The sequence below is a fragment of the Alosa pseudoharengus genome, unplaced genomic scaffold (genome assembly GCF_046254945.1).
Source record: "Alosa pseudoharengus isolate Yale_2024_CS ecotype anadromous, Long Island Sound unplaced genomic scaffold, YU_APseudo_1.1 YU_APseudo_1.1_scf_18, whole genome shotgun sequence".
NCBI classification, from domain to species: Eukaryota; Metazoa; Chordata; class Actinopteri; order Clupeiformes; family Clupeidae; genus Alosa; species Alosa pseudoharengus.
In genome coordinates this window covers 13,491,797-13,506,796 of record NW_027468650.1, presented here as the reverse complement: position 1 = coordinate 13,506,796, position 15,000 = coordinate 13,491,797, and the positions used below count along the sequence as shown (strand labels likewise).

At 43.2% G+C, this 15,000-nt stretch overlaps 1 protein-coding gene across 6 annotated transcripts in view; it reads left to right on the top strand.

The window, feature by feature from the left end:
* slc12a7b (solute carrier family 12 member 7b) overlaps window positions 1–15,000 on the top strand; it is a 77,411-nt gene that overhangs the window by 41,833 nt on the left and 20,578 nt on the right. For all 6 annotated transcript variants that reach the window (XM_076290276.1, XM_076290275.1, XM_076290280.1 and 3 more), the window contains exons 2-13: window positions 2,390–2,484; window positions 3,893–4,024; window positions 6,062–6,208; window positions 8,228–8,282; window positions 8,818–8,948; window positions 9,208–9,449; window positions 9,834–10,045; window positions 11,313–11,480; window positions 11,939–12,037; window positions 12,636–12,693; window positions 12,992–13,166; window positions 13,990–14,108. In XM_076290276.1, coding sequence (XP_076146391.1) covers window positions 2,390–2,484; window positions 3,893–4,024; window positions 6,062–6,208; window positions 8,228–8,282; window positions 8,818–8,948; window positions 9,208–9,449; window positions 9,834–10,045; window positions 11,313–11,480; window positions 11,939–12,037; window positions 12,636–12,693; window positions 12,992–13,166; window positions 13,990–14,108 — 1,633 coding nt within the window. The remainder of the gene's footprint in view (window positions 1–2,389; window positions 2,485–3,892; window positions 4,025–6,061; window positions 6,209–8,227; window positions 8,283–8,817; window positions 8,949–9,207; window positions 9,450–9,833; window positions 10,046–11,312; window positions 11,481–11,938; window positions 12,038–12,635; window positions 12,694–12,991; window positions 13,167–13,989; window positions 14,109–15,000) is intronic.

Sequence of the window (15,000 nt, the reverse complement as noted above, 5' to 3'; positions counted from 1 at the left end):
TAGGCTGTAACAATGCCGGTGTGTAACACTAGTGTGTGTATAAAGGTATCTATGCAAGGACATGAGGGATTTGTCCAGTCACTACTCTAAGGCTTAAGGTGGAAGCCTCTTACAGCAGGCAACGGATGAAGCAGTAAAAGTTACCAGCGTAATGCCACTACTGTAGATGACTCGGGCACTTCATTTAAAGAGAAATTTTGGGGCAAGTTGAAGTGGCGTTTTGCATGGTTGCAATTGGATATGGGAATAAGCATCAGCCACCAGCCAAATGATGGTAAAATACAAAAGTGGCTGGCAGATTTCAGACAATTCACACAAAGGAATAATTAAATTTTCAGTGGCTGGTGAATTTGCCCAAAAATCTGCCAGTGACATTTTCAAAATGTAATGTCCACCCCAAGTTGCAGAAGGGTTTGGCTTCTAGCCTATATACTGTATAGTAACAGGTTCAGGACAACCTTAGTTGGTTCCCAAATGAATGATCCCTAAATACACATTAAAAGATTCTGCACGGTTTTAGGGAATATTGAAGCTGAATTTAAGATCCTTTAAATGTAATGCTTTTAGTCTTTTATTTGTATTTCTGTAAGGAATGGAAGCAGTTTGTTCCCCAGTGACCTTGACCCTGTCATTTCCCGGCTCTTGTTTGACCTTCAGCAGCTCTCTCAATCGATTCTTGTGGCAGGTGTTCGATACGCAACTCTGGGTCACGTGACCCCTATTTTACTCTACATGCCTTGTGTTTGTGGAGCGACTGTGTTACCTGTCCATTTTTCATTTTGACGCCCATGTTAGCAGGTCGGCGCATTGGTATTGCCTGCCTGCATGTGAGAGGCACTGAAAGGTGGCTTGCTTTCCACACACTCCACGTCAAAACATTTGCTTTCCTCACTGTGCCCCTGAGAGAACGTCAAAGTGTCCGACCCGAGTCGCAGTAGCATGCCGGAATGTTCCCCGGAGCGGCTGCGGAGTTCCTGGCCGTTGTGGGGGAAATGCCAGTGAGAACGATGCCCAGATGTGTGTGTGTGTGTGTGTGTGTGTGTGTGTGTGTGTGTGTGTGTGTGTGTGTGTGTGTGTGTGTGTGTGTGTGTGTGTGTGTGTGTGTGTGTGTGTGTGTGTGTGTGTGTGTGTGTGTGTGTGTGTGTGTGTGTGTGTGTGTGTGTGTGTGTGCGTGCGTGCATGTGTGCGCGTGTGTGTCTGTGTGTATGTGTGCATATGTGTGTGTGTGTATTTGTGTCAGTGTTTATGTGTGTGTGTGTGTGTGTGTGTGTGTGTGTGTGTGCACGTGTCTGCGTGCGTGCGCGCTATCTGACAGGCCAAAGGGAAATCAGAGTCATATGTGGACCCAGACGAATTATAGTAGTATCATAACAGGCCAGATCTGTGTCAAAGATTGCTGTCTGAGTACATACAGTATGTGAATTTCTAGTCTTGTGATATTGGCGCCTATGAGCAGAATGATGTGAAGTGTAAAGTGCCATATTTAGGGGTGATGTGTGAGTTGCAATGGTTGTGTAATTGCATTATGGGAAATGCTGGATCGTGTTGTGCTGTGAAGTTTAGTTTAAGTCACTAAAATCACTGATGCTCACCCCAAGTGTGTTCTTCTCTGAAAAATAAAACAAGTCAGATTTTATTTGTTCCTATATAAAGCTTTGGTCAAAGGCTGGGCTTGCAGTTCTTTTGAAGTCACAAATTTGAGATTTTAAACAATCCTTGGAAAACGCAAATTTAATTAGACACTTAAAAGGCAACCATGTTTTGACCATTTTGACCATAAGCTGCTACACCCACATTCTCTCTCTCTTTCTTTCTTTCTCTGTCACACACACACACACACTACTGTGGCTTTTTTATTGATTTATTTTGGTCTGACTTATTTTATTGATTTATTTTGGTCTGACTTATTTTATTGATTTATTTTGGTCTGACTTATTTTATTGATTTATTTTGGTCTGACTTATTTTATTGATTTATTTTACTAGGCCACTTACACAACCATCAGTCTTCAGATCACCAGTAAGCCTTGGTCTTTCAGTTTGGTTCCATGTAAATTTCAGCACGCATTGGTTAAGTCCGGATATTTATTACGTCATGAAAAGTCATTAACATTCTGGCCTGTAGTGTACAACCATCCGCAGCCTTTTACTGCTCTGACCAGGACAAGTGAGCAGAAAGCATTGATTTTCTCTGTGACCCAATTTAAAGCGGATCAATCCGGAGCAATGGAAGTGGGATTGTGGACTCTAGAACATTCCATGTTTTGCTTGAAAAGAACCGTGTGCGTGCAGCATGTGTTCTCCCTTTGTATGACGCGTGTAGTGTGGGATGTCGATGGTGTCAGCCATGTCTCATAATAACCTTCCTCTCTCTCCCATTGTGCTTTCAGGTGATGGCAACCCGAAGGAGAGCAGCCCGTTTATCAACAACACAGACAATGACAAAGGCACACTGTACGACGGCAAAAACATGGCCTTGTTTGAGGTAAACACACGGACATACACATGCACACACACAAACACACACAAACACATTAGGGCTGTCAAAATAACTGATTAATTTTGATTAATTAATTTGAGAAAAAATAACTGATTAAAAAAATAGCGCAGATTAATCGATTCCGTATGACCTTTCTAGTTAGCCGTATAGCCGTTCTAGTCAGTAACCATTAGATTGTAAAATGAAGGAGAGAGAAGAAAATGTGCTGCCTAGATCATTGATTAGAACATTTACTTTGAAAAAAACAGCCTGATGGTGTTGATAAAAATAAAGTGTTGATTAAAATAAAGTCCTCTGTAGTGTCTGCAGCAAGGAATTTGCATATTACCGAAGTTCGTCAACTCTAAAGTCGCACATCAATGCAAAGACATTGTTGATATTGAGGGGAGTGTTAGTTTATTTTCATTGTGTTATATCTGGTCTGAAATGCCTTGTATGTGAAAAAAAAACTTCTTCCCGAAGTACTTTTGAATTTATTTCCTCAGCATATTAAGTCATATCATAGATTATTATGGCCATTATTTGAACAGTGAAAATAATAATAAAAGAGTTTTTGAACTTTAATGTCACTAATGCTGATTATTCAATGATTCATTTGAATTTAAATATTTAAAATACTTTCACAGCAAAAATTATATATGCGATTAATTTAGATTAATTAATCACAGAGTATGTAATTAATTCGATTAATTTTTTTAATCGATTGACAGCCCTAACACACACACATATATATACATACACACATGCCACCATTAAGAGAGACGGTCGGTCACAGGCAGCAGAGTGCCTAAGAGAGATGGTATGGCTGGTCAGTCATGGAGCGCTTGTGACAGATGGAGTGGTAGAGGTGGATGTTGTGCTTCTGATAGTCTGAGAGGCCCTCTCTGGACTCTTGGAGATCTTCCCTGCTGGTTTTGTTTTTGGCTCCCACTTCCACAGCCTCTGCAAGACGGCAAACCACCGCTCGTCTCATTTGTAGTTTTTTTGTTGCATTTTGAGTAACATAATTTGCCCGCAGCTTGGTCTATTTTCGTTCCTGTGAATGTCTAAGCTGCTATTACATGGGCATCCTTTTTACTATATATTTATACATACACACACACACACACACACACACACACACACACACACGCATATATATATATATACTTATTACTTATAGCCTTCAGTTGGAAAAAAAGCCTGTCATTTTACAAAATACATTCTAAGTTTTGATTTAACGAATGAGCATAGTGTGGAAAAGTGTGTTTTTTCAAGAAGTCAAGCGGACCAAAACATGCCTTTAAAAAAAACAAAAAAAAAACACACACACGTACACGTCTATTTCTTAAGGCGGAAATCATTGGTGTCTGTTGAATGAACGTGTCCTGTGGCTCTTGTTTGTGTGTTGCAGGAGGAGATGGACAGTAACCCCATGGTGTCGTCGCTCCTCAGCAAGTTGGCCAACTACACCAACCTCACGCAGGGGGTCAGAGAGCACGAGGAGGCCGACGACGACGAGGGAGCCAAGAAGAAAGCTGTCAAGGTGACGAGCTTACTGTCCAACACTGGCCTACATTCTGACAAACACCCTCCTGGACTGTTAACCATCAGCAGCGATTGAAACGTTACCGCTGGCAAACACTCGCGTTCAGGAAGTCGCCCTCGTGTGAAGTTCATGCCAGAGCCGTTCAGTTAGACATTTTTGGCTGTTGTGCCAACTTGTTAGTTCAAAAGACATGCCATCATTGAAGTGCCCTCTATATGTTACCACATAAAACCAGTTCTGATAGCTGAAACAAGCCAAAGCTGGATATGAGTAGAGGCTGCTCAGAGCTAGGTCCAGATATTTCACCCGCATTAGGATGACATAAACCACTAGGCACAGATCATGATGAAACCTCGCGTAGTGTTGCGTAGATGCAAATATCCTGACCTGTTTGTGCTAGCATTAGTTCAAAGAGGCTCTGTGATTGAACTGCCCTGTGATTGAACTGAGCATACATCGCTATCTACATACCTCTGTGCATTTCTCTGATCTTGTACTCTTTTGCAAGCCATACATTGCATAATAGACTTCCTGACCAGGGTGACCATGTTCTCTGCACTTTGATCGCCCACGCAAATATTTTATTTTTCTGCCTGCCTCAAAAGTTGACGTTCTCAGGGCGGGAGAAACTTGTTGGCGATCTGTGAACTTCCCTTGCCAGCATCAAGGGGCCAGAGAACACCGACGAGCACATTCCTTACGTTCCGCTTCATGGTTGGCCTTTCGGCACCAGCGGAAAGTAACCGGAAATGGAAATCATTCCAGGAATTTGTCATGACAAAGAATTGTCCCATCTCCACAACCCCTTTGAGGAAACGTTTTGGAACTAGAAAGTTGTTTTCAAACCTTAGTTCTTGGAAAAAAATAATCCTTTTGCTTGTTAGACTGAGAGTACTCTTTCAACTAATCAGCACCCTTTGGGGCTACAGTATGAAAAGCCACTAGTAGTGAACACGACCTAATGAAATACTTGCTCCTCTGGCCGTTGTCAGGCCTTAATTCAGGACCCATGGGGAGATGTAGCCCAGTAAGTTAGATAATGGAGTAAAAGAGATTTCCATAGTCCTTGATGTTGCCTGTGGCACTAGGTTTTGGTGAACTGGCTTGTCTACCTCAGTGATGCGGATAAGGCTATAGAGTATGAGTATTTAGACTTTAGGCTATAGACGCTCTGGTATGCATTGAACTTGTTGTTGCCGGACAGATGATTGATTTCCCCTTCGTTAGCCTACTTCCTGAGGGCACTATCTCTCCTCATGTCCCTCCTCTCCTCTGATAAGGCTTCTCCGCAGTGCATGATGCTCTTGGGGTTGCTGTCGCGTGTATTTATTGGAAAGCTGTTTTGGCGAGGACCTGTTTTTGCTACAGTGGTGAGGGGGAGGGGTGGAGGATATTCATTTTGATGCGTCTCGCAGACGAGTTATTGAGCACGAGGCAAAGCAGTCATTAATTAGCTTGGACACTAAATACATCGGTTCGATCACTACAGACGAATATCCTGTTGTTTATTATTGTTGGAAATGCACTGAAAAGCATCTTAGTGTTCTTATTGCCACTATCGATTGATGCAGTACTCATAGAATAACAAAATGTCGTTTTGCTTTTTTGTAAGTTATTTGTGGGATGAAAAGTGTCCAGTAATTTTAAGTAAAAGTGTAAGAATCATGAAAAGCACAATCACTCTTTGCTTACATATAATATATTAAATGTGTATTGATAGTGCTGTATTGAGAATAATAATCATAATAATTATTATGTATATAAACATATTTTTTTCCATAGCTTTATATATGTTTTAGATGGATGGGAATGTTTTGATAGACAATAATGATTTGAAACACACATCTTGATCTCTATGGTATTAGATGTTTTGATAGACAATAATGATTTGAAACACACATCTTGATCTCTATGGTATTAGATGTTTTGATAGACAATAATGATTTGAAACACACATCTTGATCTCTATGGTATTAGATGTTTTTGGGTCGTGTTAACTTTCCGGTTGTTTCCGTTTGTCTTCCCTGTCTCCAGAGCCCGCAGATGGGCACGTTCATCGGCGTGTACCTGCCGTGCCTGCAGAACATTCTAGGGGTCATCCTCTTCCTGAGAATGACCTGGATCGTCGGCACCGCCGGCATCCTCGAGTCCTTCATCATCGTGGCCATGTGCTGCTCCTGTGTGAGTACCTGGTGCGAGACACACACACACACACACACACACACACACACACACACACACACACACACACACACACACACACACCAACACCACTCAAGCCATTTAATATTCAACAGCTCCTGCAATCTAATACCCCATTCAATTCATGTACCTTTACTACTGTATCGTTGATGCAGAGTTTGTCTTAATTAGATATGTTTTTGGATAGGTTTTGTATGCTCATATGATCATGTACTGTATAAGTTAAAGAATGTCTGCACTTGTTAGAATGTGTATTCGATCCTCTGTCTGTGTGTGTGTGTGTGTGTGAGTGTGCGTGCGCGTGTGTGTGTGTTTACAGTATGTACTGTGCTCTTATCAATCACTCCCTACGAGAGTCAATGAATTTGTCATTGGCCACCGCTCCCTGGCTCCAAGTTTAGCCCAGATCATTTCTGAGACAGTGCCACCTGCGCTTGCCAGGACCTGGCTGGCAGCTTGCTGTGTCATCAACGTCAACGCCAGCGTCAGCGTTGATCTGCCCGGTCCACTCTCTTATTTATAACCCCGTCCAAACAATGACACAACCGCAGAGTTCGCGCTCCATTACGCTCCCTTCCTCTGATGTAATTTGTCATGTGACCACTTTATTTCAGTTCATTTTGGTTCACTTTAATTCCGTCAGTTCAATCAATTCAATTCCCCTTGCAAGGGAGTTAAGATGTCTTTCAAATAGATGTGTGTAACAACACACATTAGCGAACACACATCGTATACAAGTGACAGATACACAAACAGACAAATTAAACGCAGGGCAGAGAGGAAGAGGTAATCTTCTGTTCAGAGAGGGACAGATGTGGGCCTGGTGTGTGTGTGTGTGTGTGCTTGTGTGTGCGTGCTTGTGTGTGTGTGTGTGTGTGTGTGTGTGTGTGTGTGTGTGTGTGTGTGCGTGCTTGTGTGTGTGTGTGTGTGTGTGTGCTTGTGTGTGTGTGCTTGTGTGTGTGTGTGTGCGTGCTTGTGTGTGTGTGTGTGTGTGTGCTTGTGTGTGTGTGCTTGTGTGTGTGTGTGTGTGTGTGTGTGTGCTTGTGTGTGTGTGTGTGTGTGTGTGTGTGTGTGCTTGTGTGTGTGTGTCTGATCGAGTCACGACTGAGGTGGTGAGGACGGCGGGTAGATAGATCTCCTCTGAGTGACTGTTGTGTAATGGCTGTAATGAAATGAACCGCCATGGCCCACACACACACACACACACACACACACACACATACACACAGGGAGCTGTGGTGACACAGGGTTAGTCTGACCTGTCACATGTCTCACAAGTGTTTGTTACTTTTTCCAAGTTACTCGTCTGTTCCTGTTTCGTGTCTATCTGCTGTGCAATTATATTAAATTACATTTTTAAATCCACCCTAATCTTTCAATTCCAAAGATCAAATCAGAAGAATGTTGAGTGGGAAGGAGGGGGGGGCGGGGGTTGCTCAGTATGAACATGACAAATAATTTTGCAATTCATCACTAATTGAAGTGATGAATTGAACTCTAAGGCCAGAATAGCGGGTATGAACTTCCGTGTGTCGAGTTACCAGCCTCCGTAGTAACAGTCTGCTGCCGGTGGGGCCTAATCTTCAGTGCGAGGTAAATTACCAGCTAATTGGCTTTGGGCCAGATTTTAGCAGCGAGGGCCGGGGGGGTGGGGGTGGTGGGGGCATAGGAAGCATCAGTGAGGGGATTTATTTTGGTCAGTCCGACTGTGTCAACTCAAGGACGGCTGGCGCACGGGTGGGTTACGTAAGCGACAGATGCAGATATCCTTGTGGGGAAAAAAATCAAACGTTTAATGTTCTTGAATCACAGAAAAGTAACTAAATCCCACCCTTGATGAGTTGCCCTGATTTGTTGTTTTTACAATGTCCAGTGTCTCGAAAGGACATAGAGTTGCTTTGTCTTGGATTAATGCCACATGTCTGAAGCACTTTGATGTAATGACATATGTAGATGTATCACATCCTGTCCTCACTAATCTCTTATTGATCTACACAGACCATGCTGACAGCGATATCAATGAGTGCCATTGCAACAAATGGTGTTGTCCCAGGTAGGTTGGGGGTAATCTCATTTTTATTCAGATTTATCTTGCTGTGATTTTGTAATCATCCCCAGTTCTTTTAAATGAGGTACTGAATGTCTTCATGACTGATCCTGCTTCACTTACACTACTCACAAAAAGTTTAAATTTAATGTTGGATTTTAGGTTAATCCTAAAATTTCACCCGAAAGCCGAGTATCCATGACTTTTTGTGAGTAGTGTATGATGATTTCTTTAGTGCTGTAATAACATCTTTACTTTACCCTAAATGCCTGGCCCAGTTTGGAAGAATTAATTTTCCCTGACATAATAGTATGTTGAACACAGTACGCCATCAACCACTAAAGCGCTAATTAAAGATAAATGCTAGGCCCAGTTTGGAAGAATAAATTTCCCCTGACCTAATAGCATGTTAAACACAGTAACCACTAGTGGTAATGGCAATCAATTTGGATCTAACAAAAATACTTTGGTGATTATTACAAATGTGTTGCCCTGGAACTTGTCCCTGAGGAACTAATGTGTCGCCCTACTTCATTTGTAGCTGGAGGCTCATACTACATGATCTCTCGGTCCCTGGGTCCGGAGTTTGGGGGTGCTGTAGGCCTTTGCTTTTATCTGGGCACCACATTTGCAGGAGCTATGTACATTTTGGGTACCATCGAAATTCTCTTGGTAAGGCAATGCGATCCTAGTTCCTGTTTGCTTAGCCTACAGTATGTTCATTGTAGATGTTTGTAGAGTTTTGGTCTGTTGTTTTATTCTCTGAGCATTACATGGTAAATGTTAACTTAATAGTAAAATTATTAAATATTCAAAGAAATATCTTACACTTATTATACAAGTTCCTAGCCATTCGCCTGACCAGACTTAGTTTCGCTACCTGCATGATGGAATAAAGTGAACCTCTACGCTCTTCCTCTCTTCTCCCTAGACCTATATAGTGCCTAGTGCGGCCATTTTCAAAGCGGAAGAGAAAGAGCTTGAGGCAGAGGCCATGCTGAACAACATGCGTGTTTACGGCACCGCATGCCTGACCCTCATGTCCTTGGTGGTGTTTGTGGGCGTCAAGTACGTCAACAAGCTGGCCCTGGTCTTCCTGGCGTGCGTGGTGCTGTCCATCCTCGCTATCTATGCTGGCGTCATCAAGACCATCTTTGAGCCCCCAGATTTCCCGTGAGTTCAATGCACGCACGTTTAACTGTAGCTCAACACATAAAGGAAGGTACTAGCAACTCTAAAATTGTTATATCTGTACTTACTAAGAACACATACTAAAGGAAATGTTGCTTTGAATGAAAGGATCTGCTCGATGAAAGACCAAATACAAAGACTTGTTGACTCAAATAATTTACATAATTTATTGTTACACTACCAAGAGTGAATAAATTGTCTTAAACATACTTTGGCATTAATACTTACTATAACATACTTTGGCGTGAATAAGACTGTGGGTACAAGCTTTCCAACCTGCTTCTGCCTGAGAGCCATTCCGCAGTCAGTATTTGCCCTCTTCTAGGTGTTGTTCCTGAAAATGTTCTTCTTGTCATTTTTTTTTAGGATTTGTCTGCTGGGGAACCGTTCTCTACAGAAACACGACTTCGACAAGTGCTTGAAGACGGAGATCATCGACAACATCACGGTCACCACCAAGCTCTGGAGCCTTTTCTGCGATGGACCATCGCTCAACGCCTCGTGCAACGAGTATTTCAGAGAAAACGAGGTCACCGAAGTGCAGGGCATTCCTGGCCTTATGAGTGGGGTTATTTCAGGTATGCCCACCCATCTGCTAAAGCATAAACATTATGCTTACCAAATCTGCCCGCCCATTCCCTTTAAAAGAACTATTACTGTTCATATTGTCACCATCACTCTACCCATCCACTAAAGGAGAACGATTACCGGTATGCTGCTGTGCTATGAGTTGTTTGGGATGCAAGTGGCTAATTTAATAAATCTAGTGTCGTGTCTATCCTGAAATGCCCTCTTTGCTTCTCTGAGAGAAATGCCCGTTCATTCACCAAAGCAGATATGCAGTATATTCCAGGATGCACCTGACTCTGATGTGGAATGAGTCCTTTACAGTATGCCTGTTTCACATCAGGGCCAGATCGATCCCACGTTCCGATGCAGTCTGTGTCATCCATCCTTGCTTGGGGACATAATGTTAATACAGCTAAGTGAGTTACCCCTGCTATGGGGTGCGTAGTTATTTAGAGCTAGATGTCAAGTCTGTTCCCATTCTGAAGTGAAATGCAGGCTTCAGGGTTTGTTAGTCAGACAAAAGGTTCATTCATCTGGATAAAGGCCCTTTACTGGTCAGTTAATTAAGTCAGTCATTAAAGAGTTGTACTGAGGGAAAGAGGGTGTGAGTGTAGCAGTGGGCAGGTCTCAAGAACAAGGCTGAAGTCTTGGACATGGGGTTCAAGCCCAGGTTAAAAGCCACAGTAAGAACATCTCTGCAGCAGTGAACATCTCTTGCAGCAGTGACTTGACTCTTGGGGGGTGAGGAGAAGGGTTATGAAGGAAGCCCACGTAGATCAGGAAATATCTACTCTCGTTCATACTGACAGGTCTTGGCACACAGGTATGTACTGTAACTGTGTATAGTGTATACAGCTTTCACTGCAGGGAAAAAAATAAAAATAAAAGTAATCCAAAATACTGCCTTCTTAATGGTTCAGTTGTATGCTTAGAGCAAACGGTAATGTATTGTAATGGAAGTTATATATTTTGTTCTGTTCTATTCGGTAGTTTTTACAGATAAAAATGTGTTAATGCAGCTTTGTTTGACTATGGGTGAGACCATAACCTTTATACTTTTCAACTGTTAGCAACTGACCCATGTCTTCTCTCCCTCTCACACAAACTCCATCTCTTCTGTGTCTCATCTCATCTATGTCTCATTTCTTCTGTGTCTCATCTCATTTATGTCTCATTGTCGGCCTGTCATCTTGTCCTCCTTCTCATTCTCTCTACGTTCTCTCCATCAATCTCTCTGTCTCCCTCTGTCCCTCTCTGTCCTTTCGCCTCCCACAGAGAACATGTGGTCAACGTACGGCGCTGCTGGCATGCTGGTGGAGAAGATTAACTTTCCGTCCAAGCCGGCCACAAACACGTCTCAGGACATGTACCTGCCGTATGTGTCCAACGACATCGCCACCTTTTTCACCTTGCTCGTGGGAATCTACTTCCCCTCAGTGACCGGTACGCTTATACACATACTATACACACACACACACACACACACACACACACACACACACACACACACACACACACACACACACACACACCTTTGTCAAAAGATGCACTGCTTTGAGATGCCCACACTCCTACCAAGCAACTCAGAACAGTCAAAACATTGACATCTCAGATGTTTAGATTTAAACATGATGCATAACTTTTATCAAGTTCTCTAAATGTGTGTGTCTCTAATTGGTGGATTCATTCTAATGATAAACTTAACTAAACACTAATTGATCATGTATGGCATGTAAGGTATTCAAACATCAGTGAAGAGTTGTGTCTCCTACTGCAGACATTGAGGTGATTTGTTCTGTGTCAATGTGGACCCCTTTAGACAGTGCTGGCTGCCATTGTTTGTTTTCTCTGAGGTGAGATGGATGACCTGAGCTTTGTGGTCTCCCCTGCTGTTTCCTCAGGTATCATGGCGGGATCGAACAGATCAGGTGACCTGAGGGACGCCCAGAAGTCTATTCCCATAGGAACCATCCTCGCTATAGCAACCACCACCTTCATCTGTATCCTTCAGATGCTCACCATGACAATTGCAATCCTCATAGTTGCATCAGTGAAATGAGATGAGACAATGGGAACCTTTCTTTCTTGCTGCTCATTTTAGTTTCGCTTAATTAATCTTTACATTAGAGAATGAGATTAAAGTTAGTGAGTCTAAGTAGTTTAAAAGGAACTGCCTACTCCTTTTTCACACATTATCATCTATACTGATTGCTTACTGCATCCTAATGTTAAGTATGGTGGTCACAGGAGAGTGCAGTATAGTATACTTTGTGCTCATATGTACTGGATGCAGGATTCTAGGTCAGGTCATGTGTGTGCTATTTGTCCACCTGTGGACTCATATTTTCCACTGTGGAAATGTGTTACTGTGTGAGGGCTGTGTGGTCTGGTCTATCGTATGTGTCTCTGTGAGCGAGCTACTGGTGTGTCACGCTAAGTGGGACTGTTGTGATCACAGGTGTGTGTTACTGGTTGATGTGTGTCTTGATATGTAGCTATGGTGATCAGGGGCGCTGTGTGTTTGTGTGTGTGTGTGTGTGTGTGCACACCTCGGGCTCTGCCCTCAGGGGGCTATGCTCCTTAATTGGCCTCCTCTAGACCTGTCCTGTGTTGTGCTGTTTGGAGCCTGCATTGAGGGAACCGTCCTGCGGGACAAGTGAGTCAGCCTGTCTCTCTGTGTGTGTGTGTGTGTGTGTGTGTGTGTGTGTGTGTGTGTGTGTGTGTGTGTGTGCCTCAGTTTGTGTCTGAGCCCTGCACCACAATGAATACACAGGTGAATACACACACACACACACACACACACACACACACACATACACAGATTTACAAACCTACTGAAGCCTTGTTTTATACTGATTGGAAATTATCTTATGAGCATAGTTATACTGATGTGTCATCTTTGTGTGTGTGTCTGTGTGTGTGCATGCGTGTGTGTGTGTGTTATCTTATCACAGGTTTGGAGATTCGGTCAAAGGAAACCTGGTGATCGGCACGTTGTCGTGGCCGTCGCCGTGGGTGATTGTGATTGGCTCATTCTTCTCCTGCTGTGGGGCGGGGCTCCAGAGTCTCACCGGCGCCCCCCGGCTGTTGCAGGCCATAGCGCGCGACGGCATTGTGCCCTTCCTGGAGGTCAGAACTCACTTCCTGTTTCTCTGGCACTTCCTGGTACTAAACTTCCTGGTGCTATGACAGATGTCATACACTATATTAATGACCAAAGTTGAAATGTTTTAGGGCTTTGAGTTATTCTATATGGTACATAAACGCCTTCACTTTTATGCTCCATTTGCAACATACTGACTGAGTTTACATGCACTTTAGTATCCCAGTTATGATCGAGATTTTGAAGTATCCCATTTTTGTATTTACGCATGTAAACATCATATCCCGATTTCAGAACCCTGCATAAGCCCTTATCCCAGTTTTGAGTAATCCGGTTATGCTAGGTGGAGTACTCCGAAAGAAACCGGGATACTGTTCCATGTATACACCTTATCCCGGTTTATCATGCAAATGCGTCATTGCATTAGAAATAATGTGAGCTAATAGAACTGTATTGTTGGTAACTGGAATACTAGTATTCATCACGTATACAGGGATATTAATAACCAGGTTTCTCTGTGTTCATGTAAACCCCATATCCTGAATATGATCAACATCGGGATAAGCCTCATAACCGGGATACTGAAGTGCATGTAAACACAGTCACTGTGAGCATCTATTGCATTTAAAATCCAGAATTATGATTTTGAACTCATGTTTAACTAGTTACAATTGATATTATGTGAATCGTTGGCCATGCGTTTGACCAGCTGTTTCATGTTTGCATATAGGACTCTCATGATGTAATATCCGCTAGGTTCAAAGACAGTGCTGTATATTATGCTTGCTATGACAGAACAGCATGCCACAGGACATATGTGTGTTGACCTGCGCTGTTTTTTCTCCTCAGGTGTTTGGCCATGGGAAGGCCAATGGGGAGCCCACTTGGGCCCTGCTGCTGACGGGGTTAATCTGTGAGACGGGCATCCTCATCGCCTCACTGGACGCTGTCGCTCCCATCCTCTCCATGTAGGGACCTCTCCCTCTCTCTCTCTCTCTCTCTCTCTCTCTCTCTCTCTCTCTCTCGCTCTCTCTCTTTCGCTCTCTCTCTCGCTCTCTCTTGCCAATCCATTCATGATTCCTCTCTTTTCTTCTCTTTCTCTCTCCTTCTTTCCTCTCACTCTTTATCTGTCTCAGAAGTTGTGTCTTTCCTTCTTGCTCCTCCAATACCATATAAGTTCATGTTCTAGCTGTGTGTGTGTGTGTGTGTGTGTGTGTGTGTGTTTGTGTTTGTAAAGAGATAGATAAAACACAGACCAGACAGAGGAGAATGAAGAAAAAAAACAGGAAGAGAGGATGATGCACATGCTGCACACACACACACACACACACATTTCCTTTGTGTGTGTTGTCCATATCATCCCCTCCTCTCATATCGCCTTCTATTCAGCTTCCTTTTCCTCTGTTATCAGCCCTGTCCCTCTTCAGCCTCTAGTTTGTCCTCTTTCACTAACCATCCTCTTCTCCTCTCTTCTCATCTCTTCTCTCCATCCTGTCTGTGCTTCTCATCTCTTCTCTTCTCTTCTCTTCTCTTCTCTTCTCTTCTCTTCTCTTCTCTTCTCTTCTCTTCTCTTCTCTTCTCTTCTCTTCTCCTCTCTTCTCATCTCTTTTCTCCATCCGCTCTGTGCTTCTCATCTCTTCTCTTCTCTTCTCCTCTCTTCTCTTTTCTCCATCCTGTCTGTGCTCCTCTGTCCCATTACTCCTCTCTGTCACTCATCCCTTGTGTGCTAAATACACTGACAGATGGGCTGAGTAACAATGAACTGACCTCACTCTCTTTCTGTCTGTCTGACTCCATCACTCCCTCTGTCTGTCTTTCTCTCTCTCTCTCTCTCTCTCTCTCTCTGTGTGTGTGTGTGTG